At 42.6% G+C, this 18,876-nt stretch overlaps 1 protein-coding gene across 4 annotated transcripts in view; it reads left to right on the forward strand.

The window, feature by feature from the left end:
* The first annotated feature begins 460 nt into the window (after nt 1–460).
* FNDC3A (fibronectin type III domain containing 3A) overlaps nt 461–18,876 on the forward strand; it is a 112,287-nt gene continuing 93,871 nt past the window's right edge. The window contains exons 1-2 of one of the 4 annotated variants that reach the window (XM_038173523.2): nt 461–663; nt 16,391–16,519. In XM_038173523.2, the coding sequence (XP_038029451.1) occupies nt 16,418–16,519 (102 nt within the window). In that variant the 5' untranslated portion in view covers nt 461–663; nt 16,391–16,417. Of the gene's footprint in view, nt 800–16,390; nt 16,520–18,876 lie in introns of those variants that run through there. The other 3 variants (XM_038173524.2, XM_038173522.2, XM_038173526.2) reach the window with 3 other exon arrangements.

Raw genomic sequence — 18,876 nt, forward strand, 5'->3', positions numbered from 1 at the left:
ATAACTAGTGATAGGACTAGAGGGAATGGCCTCAAGTTGTGCCAGGGGAGGTTCAGGTTGGCAATGAGGAGACATTTCTGCTCAGAAAGAGCAGTCAGGCACTGGGACGGGTTGCCCAGGGAGGTGGTGGAGTCACTGTCCCTGGGGGTGTTCAAGGAGAGGTTGGATGTGGTGCTTGGGGACACGGTTTAGTGGGTGATGGTGGTGGTAGGGGATGGTTGGACCAGTGATCTCGAAGGGCTTCTCCAACCCTAAAGGTTTCATGGCTGTGTGGAGCCCCCCTCAGGGCCAGCCCCCAGCCCCACCCCATGACGAGGCCCCGCCTCCATCGCGATTCAGGCCCCGCCCCCTCACGGCCCCGCCCCTCCCTCATCCCCCCCCAGCGGTACCTCCCTCCCCCCTCCCTCCCCCCCTCCCTCCCCGCGCAGGCGCAGTGCGCTCCGCTGCCAAGTGCCCCCTCGCGGCCCCTCCCCGCCCTCCACCAAGATGGCGGCCGCGCTCCGCCGGGCGAGGCGGCGGCGAGCGCGGAGCCCGCGGGGAAGCGGCGGCGGCGGTGGCGGCGGCACCGGCACCACCCCCGGCGGCCACAACCGCGGCCACGGCCACGGCGGGAGGCGCTGACAGGTGCGGGTGACGCCGGCGGTGCTCGGGCTTGAGCCGCAGGTACCCCGGAGTGGGCGGGCGGAGGGGTGGGGGAAGCTTCCACGGGCTGAGCGGCGCCGCCCCTGCCCGAGCTGCGCCATCGGGAGCTGCCCTCCGACAGCGAGCCGTTAGCCGGGGCACCGGCGGGGCCATGGCGGTGAGTGGCGACGACCCCTCGGGGGACAAACTTTCCTCTTACCACCCCCTTTTTCCATCGCCCGGAGGCAGGCGGCGGCTCCCGGCAGCGCGGTGCTGGGGAGGGGGGTAGGGGGGGTGCCGGGAGTTGTGGGGTTTTTTGCCCCAAAATGTGTGGGGTGCTCCCCGGGGTGGGTCCCCGCACACCCCCGAGCTCCTTCCTTTCCCCGAGGGTGGTGGTGAAAGCCCACGGAAAGTTGGCGTTGTCTTGCCGGCAGCCGGGCGGCGAAAGCAAAATCGAAACTTTGCGGCGGGTTTCGGGCTGTGCGGAGAAATAGGGAAAAACAACACGGGTTGGGGAGGGGGGGGGCTCGGGAATTGGCGTAACCTCCTCAAATTATCTTCGTGAGGCGGTTTGTTCGCTGCCCGGAGCGGCAGGTGTTGCTCCCGAGCATCTCGGCGTCGCCACCTCATTCCTGCAAAACCATCTTCGCTTTGACAATTTACCTCTAATTAACCAAACGCGCACCTGGCCATATATCTCGTAAATCGCCACACAGCCTCGCGAATTTCTCGCCGTCGAGGATTTGGGAGCGTTGCTCCCAGCCTCGAGCTCTCAGCCGGGAAGAAGCTGTTGTGTTGTTATGGCAATGGGCAACTTTGGCTTCGTGCAGCCACAGAAACGTCGCCGTGGCCATGATGTGGATCCGCATGCATTTATGTGCCCTGTCGTGAAGTAGTGTGGATCGCAGCCCTCCAAACTGACACGCTGTAATCAATTAAATGTGTTTTTCCACCTTTCTTCCTAGGGAGCTAGGCTTAAGCAGTCGTGAAGTTGGACCACGTGAGGAATGGAGAAGTAGTGAGCTTTCAGGTGGGGAGAAGGCTGGAGGTAGCTGAGTGTGTATGGTACTCGAGGTTGCACATTGGGGAGGATTTTTCATAGCTGGCATTCCTACTAAGTGTTGGAATCGAGTTTGGAAAGAATCTGTTACATGGGGACCATCAGGCACCGATTTTGGGTGACGAAGCCTCAGTTGAGAGAGTTCTGTCCTCAGAAAGGCCAGTGAGTTGCTCAGGTCACTTGGTCAGGATGAGAGTGTCCTGCTTCGAGCAGGCTCCTGCACTGACTCCTCTAGGTGATAATATTAACCAGGATCGGCTGAGTGCCTCAGGTTTTTCAAAGCAGGTGGAGACCTGAGGCTTCTTTGCTGTATGACAAACTCTAGGTGTAAGAGTTGCTTGAGGCTCTGGTCACTTCGTACAATGCTGAAGTTACCAGATTTCAATCTTAGTGGCATTTCTACCATTTTCAGACTTGGAGTTTCCACTGCTTTGTGGACTTAACTCAAAGGCTTTTTATTTTTATAGGTAATAATGTAATGGAGCTGCAGAAACTTGAGTTATGATTCAGACTAATAACTCATTTGCTTTGGGCTGTGAGTTCTGTGGATCTTGGTGCTTCTGTTTGTTATTCTTTGCCTTGTGGCCATTTAATTTAGCTTGAATTTGGACCTACATCAGCTAACTCAGTGTTATGATGATGATGATTGTTCTGGCTCAGGATACCTAATGGAGATCCTTCCTAATTGTTATTGCAACTTTAACTACTTCACCGAACGTGCTTCTGCAGTTTTCTGTCTTAGCACTTATTGGGAAGCAAAACCCTTCAGGCCTGACTTCAGGAGAGGTACAATTTTTCAGCTCGGTCGATACTTTTTCCTAAATGGTTATACCATCTAAATGCTCTTAGGCAACTAGCTCATTTAACTTGCTGGCAGGTCACTTCTGAAATAGTGCGTGCTATTGTAAGTGTCTTGGTCTTGAGAAATATTGAGTGCTTGGAGGTACGAGGTGCTGGTGTTCTGCTTGTCCGTTGATACCTCTGTCAAAGTGGCAAATCCTATAATCTAACCCCATTCCCCATCCCAATGTGGGTGGGTGGAACTGGCAAAGATGCAGCCTGCTCATTCCCCAGCAGACAGGTGCTGGAGAGGACAGTTTTTGTGATGCTGCAGGCCTGCTTCCTAGGCAGCCAGTGATGTTTGGCGGTGGTGCCTTGTGGAACCCGAGGAATTCTCATCTTCCCTCCAGCATCTCTGTACCTTTTATTGACCTCCAGCCTCTAATCGTTCTGAGATTTCCAGTTCAATCTCTGCTGAAATGTCTACAGGTAACGTGTCATGTTTCATTGGTGTATTTCCATGATCTAAAATACAAATTGGATTTTCTCAGTTATATCTGTCAATAACACCTCTATATTTTATCATCCACTTCTTTAAGACTATTGACCTGGGGAAGTTCCCAGGCAATTTGTAGCAAGATTCAACTCATGTGCAGTTTATGGTGCAGGAGCTGAACCGAGCCTTTGCTTTTCCTGTAAGACCATATCTTGTAAAAATAGATTTGACTTGGACTGTGTCAACTCTTTAGCTTAACTAAAAGATAGTGCTTGTATCTCAGGGAAGTGATAATAGTTTGGAATGCGTACACTGCTGCTTTTTCTGTACAGTAAACACAAACAATGTTTATTTTGCTTGTGGGGCCAATGTTTCCTGAGCTACAGAGATGAGCATTTTTGCTTGTATTTTGCCATTATACAGTAAACTTTCAGCTTCCTTAATGCCCGTGTTCACTGGATGTCAGTACAGAAACACTACTAACATTTTTCTGGTCTATCCTTAAAGTTTCATGGTTTTGTTTATGTTCAGTGGTATTTTGGATTGTCATCCTGGGGGGCCACATTTTGTAAGGCTGACGGGGTAGAAGGATGCTTAGAAAGTGCCTGTAACACCTAATAGCACCGCATGTTTCTGGCAGGTTGTCATCTTTAATTGTTCCAGTCAATCTACGTTTAGTTTCAGGTTGGACAAATATTTTTCAAGTCTGACCCACGCCCCCAAGATCTGGTCCTGTTCCAGCTGTGCTTCCTTCGTGTACTCTTGAGCCTGTAACCAGCAAAAAGCTGAAGACTTTTTTGATAAGCTGTCATAGATGGCTTTAACAAAATGTAAATGGAAATAGAATTTGCTATGACGTTTTGTCAATAATGAAATATTATTTGTAGCTAGTGTTTTCATGCTGGATGACTGAGTAAAGGATTGTGTTATTACTTTTCATGGATAAATTGGTATAGAATGTTTTTCTGTTTACTGTTACAGAACTTCAGGAATGGAATATCCATGTGCTTTCCAAACCCTCTACTAAAATTTTAATGGCACATTCCTTGGCAGTATCTTCACAGTGCCTCTCAAATGGAGTCAGACTGGACAAACTTCACCCTCTTTGTTTGTGGTCCCCAAGAAACTTTGGCTTTTTTGGGATGCTTGGGCCCTATAATTGTTCTACTCCACAGTCAGAACATCACCAAAGTTAACACTGGTACTTTGGCTTTCAGTTTGATATCTTGTGTGCCAAACACAGTCCCAGCAGGAGCTGGGGCAGTAGTTAAACAGGAGTGCAGAGTATGTTGATATTTTTACCCTGCCCCTGCTCAACTTTGCTTCCAGAACTGTTCTGAAGCACTTAAGACAAAATTAAAGAGTTGCAAACCATCATTTATAGGTAATGGAAAAATTATTTAACTTGATTACTTTGGGCATAAAGAACTGTCAAAACATCTTCAAGTTTTCAATCCCAGTTTAACCAGTAAACATCATTCTTATAGGCCATTAGTAAAAGAGAAGACAGGCAGTTTCTAAGATATGATAGATCTCTTCTGCTTTCCAAAAACACTAAAAAAGTCCTTCTACTTCCTGGCAGCATATGGGCTTCTGTAATGTAGTGTCAAAAAAAAACAACAACTGTTTCACAGCTGTGAAAAATCACAAAACTGAACCGATACACTCCATGATTGCAAATAACTACGTATCAAAGCCTGGGAAATGCTGTCTGCAGGGCAAGTGACAAGGTCCAGAAAGATTTATGCTGTGGATAGTAACTTGCTTCAGTTACAGGGGTGAAAAGGAGTGTGTGGCACAGCAATGCTAACTTTACCTTCTGCGTGATAGTTCTTTTTGAATGCGCTTTGATTTTTATCCATTGGTTGCATTTAGAACCGTGAAGCTCAATTCTTAATGCTGTTTGATCCTGAATAACTCCAGATGAAAATGAACTTCACAGATCCAGAACTTCTTTTACATCTACTGTAAAGTAAAGCAAACAAAAATGTATGATTTATGTATGTAAATACTTCTGTGTAAATGCTATCGAGTTTCCCCAAAGTACAAATCCAGTTTCTGTGGTAATTAAAGCCCATGCTGTACTTAATATAAGAACCTACAAGCATCAGCTACTGCCAAGCTCCTGTTTTTCTCTAGCTGATGTAGTATACTCAATACTGTATCTTACTCTACTGATTACAAAATAAATCCCTCTTCTCCAACTTGCAGACTGTAAGGTTTTGTTGTTCAGTGTTGTTCCTTTAGTTGGAGAAACTGCATCCACTAGGTGACCTGACTGAAGGAAACTGAGACACAAGCCACAGAAACATCAGGGAGATAAGCCTTGTTTTGGAGGAGTCGGGCACCTTGTAGATGGTGGCAGTGAATCAAGTTGTAATGCACGTGCAAAAAGTTTGCCTGTAGCTGAAAACTAATCTGTAAGCAAAAACTGAACGTCTGTACCAGCATAAGGCAACCCAAAACAAAACCAGGTGACTTGCAAGGTCTTGGCAATGAGAGAGGGATGGGCTGGTAACGATTCATTGATATTTTAGTGTATCTGTTTAGGGGACTTCCTGCACTAGGAGTAAATACAAGCTGCAAGAGTTACCCAATCCTATAGAATCTGTTGAAAAGTAAACAGAGAAGACCATGCTTTCAGAGCACTCTCTCTTCACCCACTTAGTCTGGTGCAAAGACATTGAAACAAAGTCCTGAGGAGTGAGGACTGAAAGAAGCTGCAGAAGTGAGTAGTGACAGCTGACAGCGCTTAATCCTAGATGCAGCTGGAATAATGTCTAGTTTTGTGGGTTTGTTTTTGTTAATGGATTGTCAGCCATTCAGTGTTGCAACTCCACATGGACCGTAGGAAGGCGAGAACAGCTTTGTCCTCTGAATGGTTGGGCAATCAAACTGGTTGGGCCCATGGGGTTTTGGGGACTAAACTTTCCTCAGAGGGTGAGGTGGAGCTTGGGAGCAGGGAGTGCTGGCATCATCTGAGAAACAAGCTCTTCTTTTGGTGGTCCTCATCTTCAGTAGTTGCAGACAGTTCTCTGTTGGAGAACTTTTAACAAATTGCACGTTTAATTGTCAAGAGTCGCATTCAGCTTGAGGTGTGTTGAGCTTGGAGCACCCTGTTTTAGTTTTGTGGCATGCAAGTAGCTGTCTCAGCACTGTTGTGGCTGAGTTTAATCCTGGGGAAGTGAACCACCTGCCGGGGTGGCTGCCCATGGACTTTCTCATATTGTAGCCAGTAGCTTCACAAGTGCTATATGTTGATGCTGCAACAAGCAGTTCCTCTCTGCCTGCTTATTCCTGTGCTGGGCATGCATTTGTGAAATGGATCAGGCAACTGACCTACCTTAAAACAGAGCCACTTTTTGAAGAGTAACAAACTGGAGGATAGCTCTAATTCACTGTACTCTTGGCCAGTTGCTTGTAGTGGTGCAAGTGAGAGCTGCTGGTGTTATTGAGCAGAACCAACTTAGAGCAGTCTGTCCTCGTAAAAGAACATCTTTCAGATGCACTTGTTAAGGCTCAACGCCCTTTTTTGATGTATTCTTACTTTTAAGAAGTAGTTTCCACGTGCCTGACTTGGCTTGTCGTGCCCTGTGTTATTATCCTGTTCCTTATGGAAGCAGAGACCTGCAGGTTTTCAAAAAAAAAAAAAATCAGTGCAGGCTTATTTTAAATTATTAGAGCTGTGGCCTCTGATCCCATGTCATCTTGTGTTTGGATAGCATAGTTTTCATTTTTTCACAACAAGCAGGAAAAAGCTGTTTCGTAAGAGTTCTTTAAAAACTGCTGCTTGTTGTTCTTGAGTAGTGCCCTCGTTGCAGCTCCAAGACTGGCAGCTGTCTCTGCAATCAATTCGTCTCACTGACCACTCACCTCGCCTTAGTGCAAGGAAATGCGTGATTTTAGTTTGCCTTAAAGGAACTATATGAAAACTTACTTGAAAACTTGGCCTCGCTGCTCATAGCTACCAGAAAAAGGGAGTCGATAACAAATGAGGAAGTAGCTTGGTTCTTGGCATGGAGCGCGCTTGTTTTCTCAAAAAATAAGCATGTACTTAACTATTACTTTTGCCTTCGTTTCTGTTTAACTGGGAAAGGCCGAGATGTTTTTGAACCCATCTGATCTTCAGAAAATAAACCGAAGGAAATCCAGTCCTGGCAGAATCTTAGGAGAACCTAATTTAGCTGCTTTAGAAGTAAAACTAGGAGAGTTCAAAGAAGTTTTTGAGAAGAGTAGTGTAAAGCTAAAAAAACAGCCACGTAGTTTAGACCAGTGTACCATAAGTAAAGTTGAACTGCATTCGATTTCTTTGAACTGTGTAGTATATTTTCTGCACAGCTTACAGCCTCGTTCCTTTTTGAGAATCCTTCCCAAGAATATCTGAGAGGCAGCTGATCCTACAAGACAGAGGAGGCCACGCTCCAGCTCACAAGCGAGGTGCAACAGGGAATCTGGTAAAGCCAAGTCTGCACTCTGGTGCTGACAATTCACTCGTTGATTTAAAATGTGTGCTATCAAATTAGCTGTGAGTATAAGGAACAGATTAATTTCCTGATTTGTGATACAGCTGTGCTTATCCCTTCCCAGAAGTTACACAACCAGTTTCAGCTTCTTTTTCTTTCGAGAAAGGAGGGACAAATTGTTGGAAAGTACTGAATTCTCCTTCTGCAGTAACTTCGTGTCATGTGTAGTTCGTCCAGATACCGGCTGTGGGTGGTTTAATAAGAAAGTAATAATTGTAACATTTGAACCCAGAATGTGGTGCTTTTGGGTAGTCTCCGTTGCATTGCTTTTGATACATCCAATCAAGCATTTCATAATCTAAGTGCCAGACTAAGTGAGAAGTGGTAAGTGTTCACGAACATCTTGTCCCTTTCCAGGTGACTGATTTATCAGTGTCTAGCTCTTCCCTAGGTAGTCCTCACCTTCAAAAGTTTAGTTTTCTACATTAGCTGCTAATAAGAGCTGAGCCTGTTTGGCTCAGGTTCAAAAGCTGCTAGCTCATAAATAGAAATGCATTAAACTTGAACAGCTGGAGTGTTTCCAAGTATCTACCGTGCGTTCTCATATAGGTTATGGAACACATGACATGAATGCATGAACTGCACCTGAAGCTGCTCCTAAATCATTGCAGTTCACAACCTGGAGCATGAAGGTAACCTGAAGTAGGTGTTGATTTATGATAATATGTTTAACTCCTGCAGCACTGAGGTTTATACCTGCTCTGCGTGGCTTTGCCCTTCCTGCTTTGATGAGAACAGGCAGTAACTGTTGGGAGGGAGCTGGAGCCAGTGGCTGTTTTGGCTATTCAGGTACAACTGGCATCTGCTTACAAATCAGTATTTTCCCCGTAATTGTATTGTGTTCATTGTACAACTTTGTGTTTGCCTTCCAGCAACAACAGTATGAGCAGAGATATGTATTTGATTTCTGGGATTTCTTTGGGAATTGCCTGTAGTGATTGTATGTGACACCACTTGTGAGCTATGGGTGGAGTATTCCCATAGATTTTTTTTTTCCTTTGGGGTATTCCATTGCTTATTAAAACACTTGGCAGTGTATTTTCATTTTCAGCTGTTCAGATTTGCAGTTTCCAGTGATTGTCAGTTTGACATTGTTGATTGACTTTACAAAACTACACCTTTTATAATTGTGATGTATCTGCCTGTTTGCAGCTGTGTTATTTTAAACACTGAAGGGAATAGCCATTCAAGTTTCACATCTCTTCAAAGAAGGTAGACATGTTTCACAAAATGGTTTTCTTCTGACAGTTTCACTATAATTTCACCAAAAAAAAGGCAACTATCTCTGTTCTGCTACAAAATGTTTTAATCAAGTTTTTCAGAAATTGCTTTCCTAAAACAGGAAAAAATGAAAAGCAAAGCACATATTTTTAAATAAATTGAGTATTAATTAAATTATCAATTCAAAACTGGGAAAAAAAATATATATACCCTGGTATACCACAATTGCCATGTCTGGAGACATGTGACTAGAAAATATTGCAAATCTACCAGGCAGAAGAAATTACAAAAATTCTACTAGCTTCTGATTCTTATGAAACAAACTGAATAGTTTGTTTCTAACTTTAATAGCTCAGGTGCGACTTTATGGATCACTGAGTAATTTTATTCTAATATGTTTCTATACCAGCAACATCCCCGTATCTGAGCTTTTTCCAGCCGTGCATTAAGTGACATGACTAACATCTGTCACATACGCTTTGTTCTTTCCTCTTCACCCCAGGGATGTATTGGTGTACTTTGTTTTCAGAATTCCCCCATTTTAGCATGTTTGTACATCTTAGGCTCTTGTATTTGTTAACCCTGTCTGACGACTTCTGAAGTGGTTGGCTGGTTGGAAAGATTGGGAGGACAGCAATTCTTACAGGTTTCAAATTGGCAGGCAGGTGAAATCTTTTAATGACTGTAGGAAATGATAAAGAATGAACATATCTCCCACTAGGCACTAAAGAATGGATATGGGGAGTACTTAGGAATGCATAAAGCACTGGAACAGTTTAAATAGTATCTTGAAAAGAGCAGTCACTTGGATGTTAGGCTGTAACCTAAATAACAGCTTTATTACTTCAGCTCTTTTCCAAGATATTTATTTTTAAAGTGCCCTGCTGTCTTCATGCTGGAGAAGGCAAGATTGCTGCGCTTCTTTCACTGGGCTGGGGGAAGTTTTTATGGCCTTTATGGTTCTGGAAGTTCAGTCCTTGGTCTGACAAAGCCTAGCAAGCATTGTCTCTCCTGTTCAGAGCGGCTTTTCCTCCTTACTGGAAGTTCTCCGTGCCTGTGGCTCCTGGGGGAGCATAGCTGCAGAAGAACCCAGGTGAGGAAGGAATGCACACCTGCTCTGCCGAAGCCCACTGGGAAAACACACCTCATGGCAACCTCGAATTGGCAGCTGTAACGTGAAACAGGCCGAAGCACGTATGAAACTGTTCCGACAACAAAGTCTTGGAATTGGCCCTGGTTTTGTCGCTTCTCATTTAAAATCAACATCTGATTTGGAAACATTTAGTGTTGATTTCGTTGAGCCTGTTCCTTCTGCTGCACCTTTCTGTGTTAGGCACTTCAGTCTTTTCCCTGCTCACCTTCTGTCCTCATGCTCTATAGGTGGCCTCGTGGCCCTTGTGTGCAGTCCTCTGCAATAATAACTGTATCCGTTGGTCACTAAATTTGACAGAATTAGGATGTCAAAGGGCATAAAGTTGCTGTGATTGTTGTGGTAGCAAGCAGGTAGGTAGGGAAGAAGCACTCTGCAATCACAAAAACTGAGGAAAATTGCAGCAATGCAAATTTCCCTATCAGTAGGCAGCAGAGAAACCACTGGAGGGTGGCTCTCTGGGTTCTGATCCACTGAAAACCATGTAACTTCTGCATTGCGTGCCATATTTTGATTGACTAATACTTTGATATTTGTAGAAAAATAGGACTCTAGAAAGAGCCTTCAGAGGTTGTGTACTTCAGCTCCTCATCAGGACCTTGTGTGGTCTGGTTTTGATTTGCTGCAGCGGTGGTTGCTTCTTGATTGTGCACCCGTCAAGTTTTTTTGGAACATGCACCCTGAATGGATGTTACAGCTATTCATAAGTGATATACATGTACTGCTGTACTAATATGTACATTATAAAACAACTAGAATGAAATAAAGATGAAAAAACTATTTAAACATCTTTTTTTTTAATGGTAAAAATCTGCTTTCTTCTTGTGCACCCCATTTCTGAGACAACTGATCTACAAGATTAATATTTTGCCCCATCTCAGGGCAACCTGTGCCAGCACTGCACAGGTCTCCCCGTGACTGTGCCATTTTACCTTACGGCCAGATACAATTTCCAAGTGCTGCAGTTCTCCATCACTTCTTTAACTTCTGTCATGCACCTTCAGGACGAGTTTGATTTGGGCTTTGAGTAACCACCCCTCAGGTAGGGGAATCCAGCAGGTAGGTGACCCCTTGTCTTCTCCAGTTCTTGTAGCTTCTCGTGGTCTGTCATTTGCTTTTTCTATTGAGGAGTTAATTGGGAAAAGCACAACTGGACATGGTGTTCCAGCTGCCACCTTGTAAGTGCTGAGTGGTTGGGAACCACCACCTCACTCAGCCCACCAGCCGTGCTCCTGCTATCGCAGCCCAGCGTGCCGTGAGGATGCGTGCTGCTGACTCATGTTCTTTTACCTTGGTGATCCAGCTGATTGAATGCTGATGTGCTTTCAGAGGCTGTTGTTAAGATCAGCTGCTAGACTCTTGGAGATGGAAATGCTGATCTTTTTCAAGAGCAGAGGAAATGCGCTGCCTGGTGATCTCAGCTGTGCAATATTCCTTAACTCTTAATAAATGAGTGAGTAATAAGCAGAGTTGTGTACATCTTCAGAACATAAAAGTAATGCCACAGAAACATTAATGGACCAAATCTGAAGGTATTTAAGGACTGAGTTAAATTGTGATTACAGTTCAGGAAGGCATACTTTGCCTACTGAACTATTGAGTGGAACTGAAGTCTTTGAGCCTTAATGTTATTTTGGCTTGTTAGTGCTATCAGTTCCATAATGGTTGCTCAGGTATCACCCCAGAGTCTCTACAAGAGTCAGTATAGATGCCTTCTATTGTTTCAGCTCTGGTAGCCTTCAGAAAAATCTCCTTCATAGTCCTCAAATTTGTGAGATAGGGAAAATAAACATACCCAACGTGGTTGAGAACTCAGGCCTTGCACCTTCCTTGAATCCTACAACAGCCTCAGCACGGATTTTGCAAGAACAGTGTCAGCTGAATTAGCAATCCTGCGTTACCCTTTGAATGTCTACCACTAATTCAGTATATTCAGTACCAAGACAGAAAGGGAGATAGCTATTCATGCAGCAGTTGTTGCTGTGCATGAGTCAGTATGGATTTCTAAATAGCTGTGCCTTTAATGCACTACTGACAGAAAATTGCCTCAGCTTTTTCTATGCGTAGCATCGGTATTACCTACCTGTTCATCTAAGGTGTCACCGTCCTGGTCGGGTCCCTTTTTAATATTTCCTCAAGTATGGTGCAGTCAGTTGGCCTTAAGTCCTTAGACTTACCTTATTTCATGATTTTACCCCTTCCCTACTATCCATTAGTGGTGCAGGAAAGCTTGACAAGACCAGTGAGCTGTTTGTAGTGGCTCTGCAGACTGTAGGATGCAGCCTTACCTTGTCTGAATGCAGGCTGCTTTTCTTGTGTCTTCCTCAAGACCTCATTGCTAAATGAGGTTAACCTGTTGATATAACTCATGTTAATAGCCTTTTGGGGAGCTTTTGTTTTTCTAGCTGCCTACTTTTAATTATCCTGTCCTTTTTAGAATCGACCCTTCACAGGATTGAGTTACTTTTTTTTTTTTTAGAAAGAATGGCTTTACCTTTATGTATTAAAAATGTTTTGTCTAGCTTTTTCACGTATTCATGCCATTTTAGTGTAGTAAAATGACTTAGTCTCTTATCAGTGTTATGGTTTGTCATTTCCAGACTTCCTTCTTTTTTTTTTCCTGAGAGCTGAGTTGAAGACACATTCTACAATGACAAGCCAAGAAGAAATACCTCCCCTTCCTATCTGAAGCTCACCCACTCTATAATTCCGCATTTACCAATAATATTTGAGGGCTGTCATTCCAGTTTTAAACCATGTAGTGATTTTGTTCAAGAAAAACACATAAATGCCAGAGAAGGTCTGATTGTTATAGCAGTGCTCTTATCAGTCCTTTTGTCAGCCACACTTCACCAGAAGATTCTCATCAAGTTAATTGGATAAGATTTATTTCATCAATCATACTTGTCTTTTAATTCCTTACAAATAACATCCAGTTCTGACTGTGAACTTGTTTGGTCTTGGATCACTATTGGCTAACGTGAATATATTGTCCCATTTGCCCTCCCTCAGTAGAGTATTTAATGTAAGGCTTCTGGTTTTCTTCCAGACCTCTGAGACTTTCCCAAGGCTAGCGTTATCTGGAAGTCTGTTTCAAAGATCTAGTTAGATATTTTTCCTCTTCCAGAGGTTGTGAATGCCAGCTAGTTGGTTTGGTTGATTTAAAAGCTCTGATTTGATACCCTTACATCAAACATGATACAATTGCTTTTGTATCCAAGGTATGTTTGTTGAGCATTTCTGCTTATTTTGACGCTAACCTGTGGTTTCTTTTATGACATCTCCTTCCTCTGCTACACAATACTTCTTTTTCAAATTCCTGTCTGTTCTTATTTGTCCTCATAGCGAAAGAAAAAACACCTGCAAGTGGTGTGCACACCACATCTGACTGACTGACAAGGTTATGCACACTGACTTGTACAGATTGCTGCCTCTTGACCGCTGATGGAGAGAAGGTTTTTAATGGTACATGTAGCATGGGCCCACATTGGTGTTGGGTTTGTCTGCAGTCTTCAAGGCTAGTTCAGAGGCATTGCAGAGAAAAACTAATATTGTATTGTCAAGAAAGCATTGATTTACTTCTCTTTCTAGATGGATTACACAGCCTGACAGGTAGTACTTTTATTATAGTTGTAGAGGGTGTCAGGAATAACATTACCTGGTACCTCCTGTCAGGGCTTATCAATGAGCAGCAGTGCTTCATCTCCAGAATAAATCCCAACGCTTGGATCCAGACATGGAACTTACCCATGTCCCAGGTAAAGCACTGAAGTCTGTGTGCTACCATCCCAAGCACTCGGTGCCTGTAGGAACTTGTTTTGTGTGAATCAAATTGTTGAGCACCCGTGAGGACGTGAATCAATGAATCTGAGACCAAATCTTAATGTATGTCCAGAAGTGGTCATTAGCTGTCATATCTGAGTTGGTCTGGGTTAATTCTCATTGATGTCCAATTTGATAGATATGTTTTGATTTTTTGCTCAATAAATGGTGCTTGCACTGAGTGTATAAGTTATGAAATCGGTCAAAAAATCATTGTGTGTGTGATGAAGGAGGCCAGTGCTCTCCTATCTAAGAGGCATTTGCAAGGTAGTTTGGAAAAAATGAACTTAATTCAATTTAGACTCAGGGAAATTCAAGCTTGGGTAAGTCTAGAAGCATGTTCTCTTAGTTTGGAGTGTTTTAATTACTTTTGTCTGTGACACTCTGGATAGGTATTTCCATGTATTTTGCACTCCTGTAAGATTAAGAGATGGCACAAGAGCAAGCCTGTTTATAGCTATAATCATGGGAGAAGGGATGCCTTGATTTTAACCCTGCTTCCAGGCTGTGTGTTCACTTTACATTAAATGGTCATTGGATAATATCCTGGGAAGCGCACCGTCAAACTTGCCAGCTTGAAAGATGATCCAAATAACTTCCATCAGCCTTCTGCCACCTGCAGAAGTGGTGGGGACTGACTGTAGCCTGGAGGATTTTTTGATGAGTGGGAAAGCCTTTAAAGCAAGGTAGGAATATAAAACTGTCCTCATTGCTTGGGAGACTAATTAGTCTGGCTAAGCAGCTATAAATGACTTGATATAAATGGTGATGAATTCTTAAGTAATCACAGTTTCGAAGTCTTTTAACCTATAGGTTTTTTTTTCTAACTTTAATCTTTGCAGACTAGACCCAAAAAGTAAATAAAATATTAAAAAAAATCAGAATGCTTTCTTTCCAGGTTCATAACTTTATAGCAGGACAACCTTCAGCATGATGACAGCTTATTCGCAGTGTGTGTGCATAGCTGTATGAGAAGTTTATCGTGCTTCATTAATGCATTTTCCAGAAAACGCAAACTCTGATTTGCATCGGTATTCTTGTACTGACAGCGCAGTATCACAGATTTCAGCCCATGGCAAGTGTATAACATCATCTGCCTTAGAGGAGCAAACATGTAAAAACAGTAAAAAAGGCTGGGGTAGAGACAGTTTTAGAGATGCCTTCTGCGTAGTAAGCTGTAGCAGCAGCTCTTCAATCAAAGAACTTAGTGCTGAAGTCATTATGCTGGTATTATCCCTTGAATTTTATCGGGTATCTCTTCGTTTAAAGTAAGTTTAAATCTTCGTTTAAAGTTACATACTGTAACTAGCAAGCATCTGTGTTTATGAACAGATGGTATATTTGTGTTAGAAATTTAGAAGTGTTTGTGGAGAGTTTCATTAGGCAGATAATCTCAAGGCAGAACTTTGAAAGCCAGCAGCGTTACTGACTCTCAGACTGTTTAACTTCAAGATTGTACCTACCTCTTTTCACCAGAGAACTGAAGGTACTTGCTAAGGGAAGCAGTTCTACTCCAGAAATAGTGCAAGCTTTTTCTCAGCTTAATCATTATGTATATATTTGATGTTAAACACTGTTTTCAGATGCAAAATGTAACTAACATGGGAATTCTGAATGTATCATTCACCTCTAGTGAATTCTTTCCATCTGTCTTTGTTTTGCTGAGAAATATCAGTTTCTTAATTCTCGTTGATCTAATTATCTTTTTTTCCCTTTCAATAGCTAGGTGTACTGCATCTGGTTGGGGCAGAGTTAAGACCAGTACACTAAATCAGTGTAAATCTGATTTATTTTTTTTTTAAATTAACTTTAAAATTAAATAGAATTTCAGAAGCAGTTTATTAGTTTCATCATACATACTTCTGCATGAAAAAAAAAAAGTAACTTTTAGCTTTTCTGGTCTTAATTCTTCATACTACACCGACACATAATATATATTATGGCTGGTTCATGTCACGGATACTAACAAAAAGCAAAATTCAGCTGTTTCTCTGGTACCTGACATTCATCAGAGTTGAATCATGGACCTCTTGTTGTGTTTGTTTTTTCTTGCAAGTTTTAATTACCGGTAAAGCTATTAAAGTGTTGCCCACTCTTTATCAAAACAACATTGCTTTAATTCCAGGGTTAATTTATTTTTTTAAAATACAGATGGTAAGATTGTGCAGGAAACTTTTTAATTCATTTTTCTCACTTGGACATATCAGTTGTCCCTTAAAGAAGTGTCTTGTTTGATGTAATACTAGAAAAAGTAGGTTGGTGATTTAAAAAATAGTAGTGCTGCTCTCCTTGTTCTTAGATCTGTTTATACCACTTTCAGATAAACAAGAACACTATATATCTGAGTTCCAAGGCAACTGCTTTGTTTTCATATCTTTCCAACAGTCATTTTCTAACCAGTGACGGTCAAAGTTGGACAAAAGTCTTCCTTTATAATCTTAAATTAAAAAAAAAAACAGTTTCTTGACTTAAAAGGCTGTGATGGCTCTTCTAAGGTCCAGCCACTAGAGGGGGTCTAAACCTACCCTCTGTGAACACGGTTTATCCTAGTTCATGAAACATCTTCCAGTTTGTGTAATTGCTGGAATATTGTGGAAACATATTTTTTAAAGGTGTGTGTACCTTAAAAAAAAAAAAAAAAAAAAGACTATTTTTGAAGAATAACTATTCAGAAATATGTATATAGTATAACCATTTGAATAACTTTTTCTTTGCAGGTGATCTTGTGATTTTGTGTACCATCAATGATGGCAGAACACCCACCGTTACTGGATACCACTTCGATTATAAGTAGTGAAATCCCTCTTCTAACTTCCCCAATTGTTAGTGGGGATGGAGCACAACAGGTAAGGAAACTTCAGTATGTTTTTTTCCTTCTTCCAGCAGCGTCATTGACATCTTGACACTGTAAAAGATAGCCTCCTATTTTTGTGCAACTCTTGTCGTACATGTATTTTAGAGGTTGAGGTGAAGATACAGCTAGTGCAGGGAAGAGATTTGGTAGCAGCATGAAGCAGAAAACCTGCCTTCTGAAAGAACATTTTCATAGAAAGATGGGACTAGACAGCTGCCAAGCTGTCCAGCAATGCCCAAGTCTTAATTTAGAAGCTATATATTTACATTGCCACGTGACCTTGTTGAGCTTAATAAGCCCCCCCTTATGACAGAGCTTATTAGCTCAGACACATATGCTAACAACTTTGGCCTCTAGACTGACTTTCTTCCTTACAACCAAGTATTTTGAATGCTAAGACTTGCTTTTGTTTGTTTGTGTCTGCCTGGACACTTCTTGTACTTTGATAGGCAGAAGCAGTCAAGCTGATGGCTAAGGAAAAAATTAACAAATGTGGTTTTGGAACACTTGAGAAGTGTCAGCTCCAGAGGGAGATAAAAAAAAAAAAAAAAAAGTGTTGGCAAAAACATATATTTTTCTATATCTTTAACTTGAGAACATTTTAGGCCCAAGAGAAGCATAATTCTGGAACAGCTTCTAAGGGGAGAAAAGGGATAAAACAAACAAAACCTAAGTGTCTTGGAGTACCTGAACAGATTGAAATCACTGCCTGTTATAGCAGGAGACTGGATTTGATGATATGGGGAATGCTCTTGGTCTGCTGTTCCTGCGTTTGATCCTTATGCAGAAGAAGAAATTACAAGGGGAATTGTTTTGTAGGGTAAATATACAGAACAGATCTAATATGAGACTGGAGCAGGGATTGCAGCAGTTCCCAAAACTGGGTTTGGTCTGTGGTGAGATCTTTGTATTTTAGAAGCTTAAATAGATACAAAACTAATAAGTCCCATTTAATAAATGCACAAACAAAAAACTCCAGAACAAAGGGAAGAGACAATACTCAGTCTTGCTTTCTCTCCCAATTCAGCTTTCAAATACTGGATTTTAGAAGCAGTAATGCAAGGAAAGAACTGTTAGTGTTTTCTTACATGATCTGCCTCGAAAAGTTCAATTTTAAAGCCTTGCAAACAAGAGAGTAAAGCATGCCTAAATAAAGTTAAACATTCAACTAACCGTTTATTTTCTTTATCCGTATGTAAATAGTCTTTATACAGTTGTTTAAAACTTCTCATAAATGTATAGCAGATTACTTGAGGCTGGAAGGAAACGCCCCTCTCAGGTACATATCATAGAATCATAGAATGGCTTGGGTTGGAAGGGACATTGAAGATCAACTAACTCCAACCCCCTTCTTATAGGAAGGGATGCCACCCACTAGGTCAGGTTGGCCAAGACCCCATCCAGCCTGGTGTTGAACACTTCCAGGGATGGGGAATCCACAACTTCTCTGGGCAACCTGTGCCAGTGCCTCACCACCCTTACAGTGAAAAATTTCTTCCTAATGTCTAGTCTAAATCTATCTACTGAAACTAAAAGAGGATAGATTTAGAAGTTAGATTTCACTCTTGAGAAGAATGTTTTGTTTATTACCCCTCTCAGGTATTCATACATATTGATAACAGGATCCTCCCCTGAGCCTCCTCTTCTCCTGGCTGAACAGTCCTATCTCTCTCAGCCTCTTCTCACACGTCAGGTGCTTCAGTCCTTTCATCATCTGTGTAGCCCTTTGCTGGACTCTCCAGTACATTCATCTCACTCGTACTGGGGAGCCTAGGACTGGGTCTAGTACTACAGATGTTTCACCACGTCTGACTGGGTAAGGATCACTTTCCTTGACCCGTTGGTGGTGTTCTACCTTGTGCAGCTCAGGAAACTGTTGGTGTCATTTGCCATGAGGGAGCATTGCTGGCTCACATTCAACCTGTCCATTGGGAACCTCAAGTCCTTTTCTGCAAAGCTACTTTCCAGTCAGTAAGCTGATGGTGTGTACTGTTGCATGGGATTGTTCTTCTCCAGGGGCAGGACTTCGCATTTCCTACTGTTGAACATCAGGATAGGATACCTGCTGGTCCATTTCTTCTGCTTGTCAAGGTCTCTCTGGATGTCAGTACAGCCATCTGGTGCATCAACCATTCCTCCTGACTTTGTACTTCTAGGAAACTTGCTGTGGTGTACTTTGTTCCATCATCCAGGTCTTCAGTGAAGATAGGAAGCAGTATCTGCCTTGGTACCAGCTGCTGAGGTAGACAACTAACAAAAGGCCTGCTGCTGGACTTTGCGCTGCTGTTCTACAACCCTTTGAGGCTGGCAGTGCAGCATGTTCTCAATCCACCTCACTGCCTGTTTAAT

Source organism: Anas platyrhynchos, chromosome 1 (genome assembly GCF_047663525.1).
Source record: "Anas platyrhynchos isolate ZD024472 breed Pekin duck chromosome 1, IASCAAS_PekinDuck_T2T, whole genome shotgun sequence".
NCBI classification, from domain to species: Eukaryota; Metazoa; Chordata; class Aves; order Anseriformes; family Anatidae; genus Anas; species Anas platyrhynchos.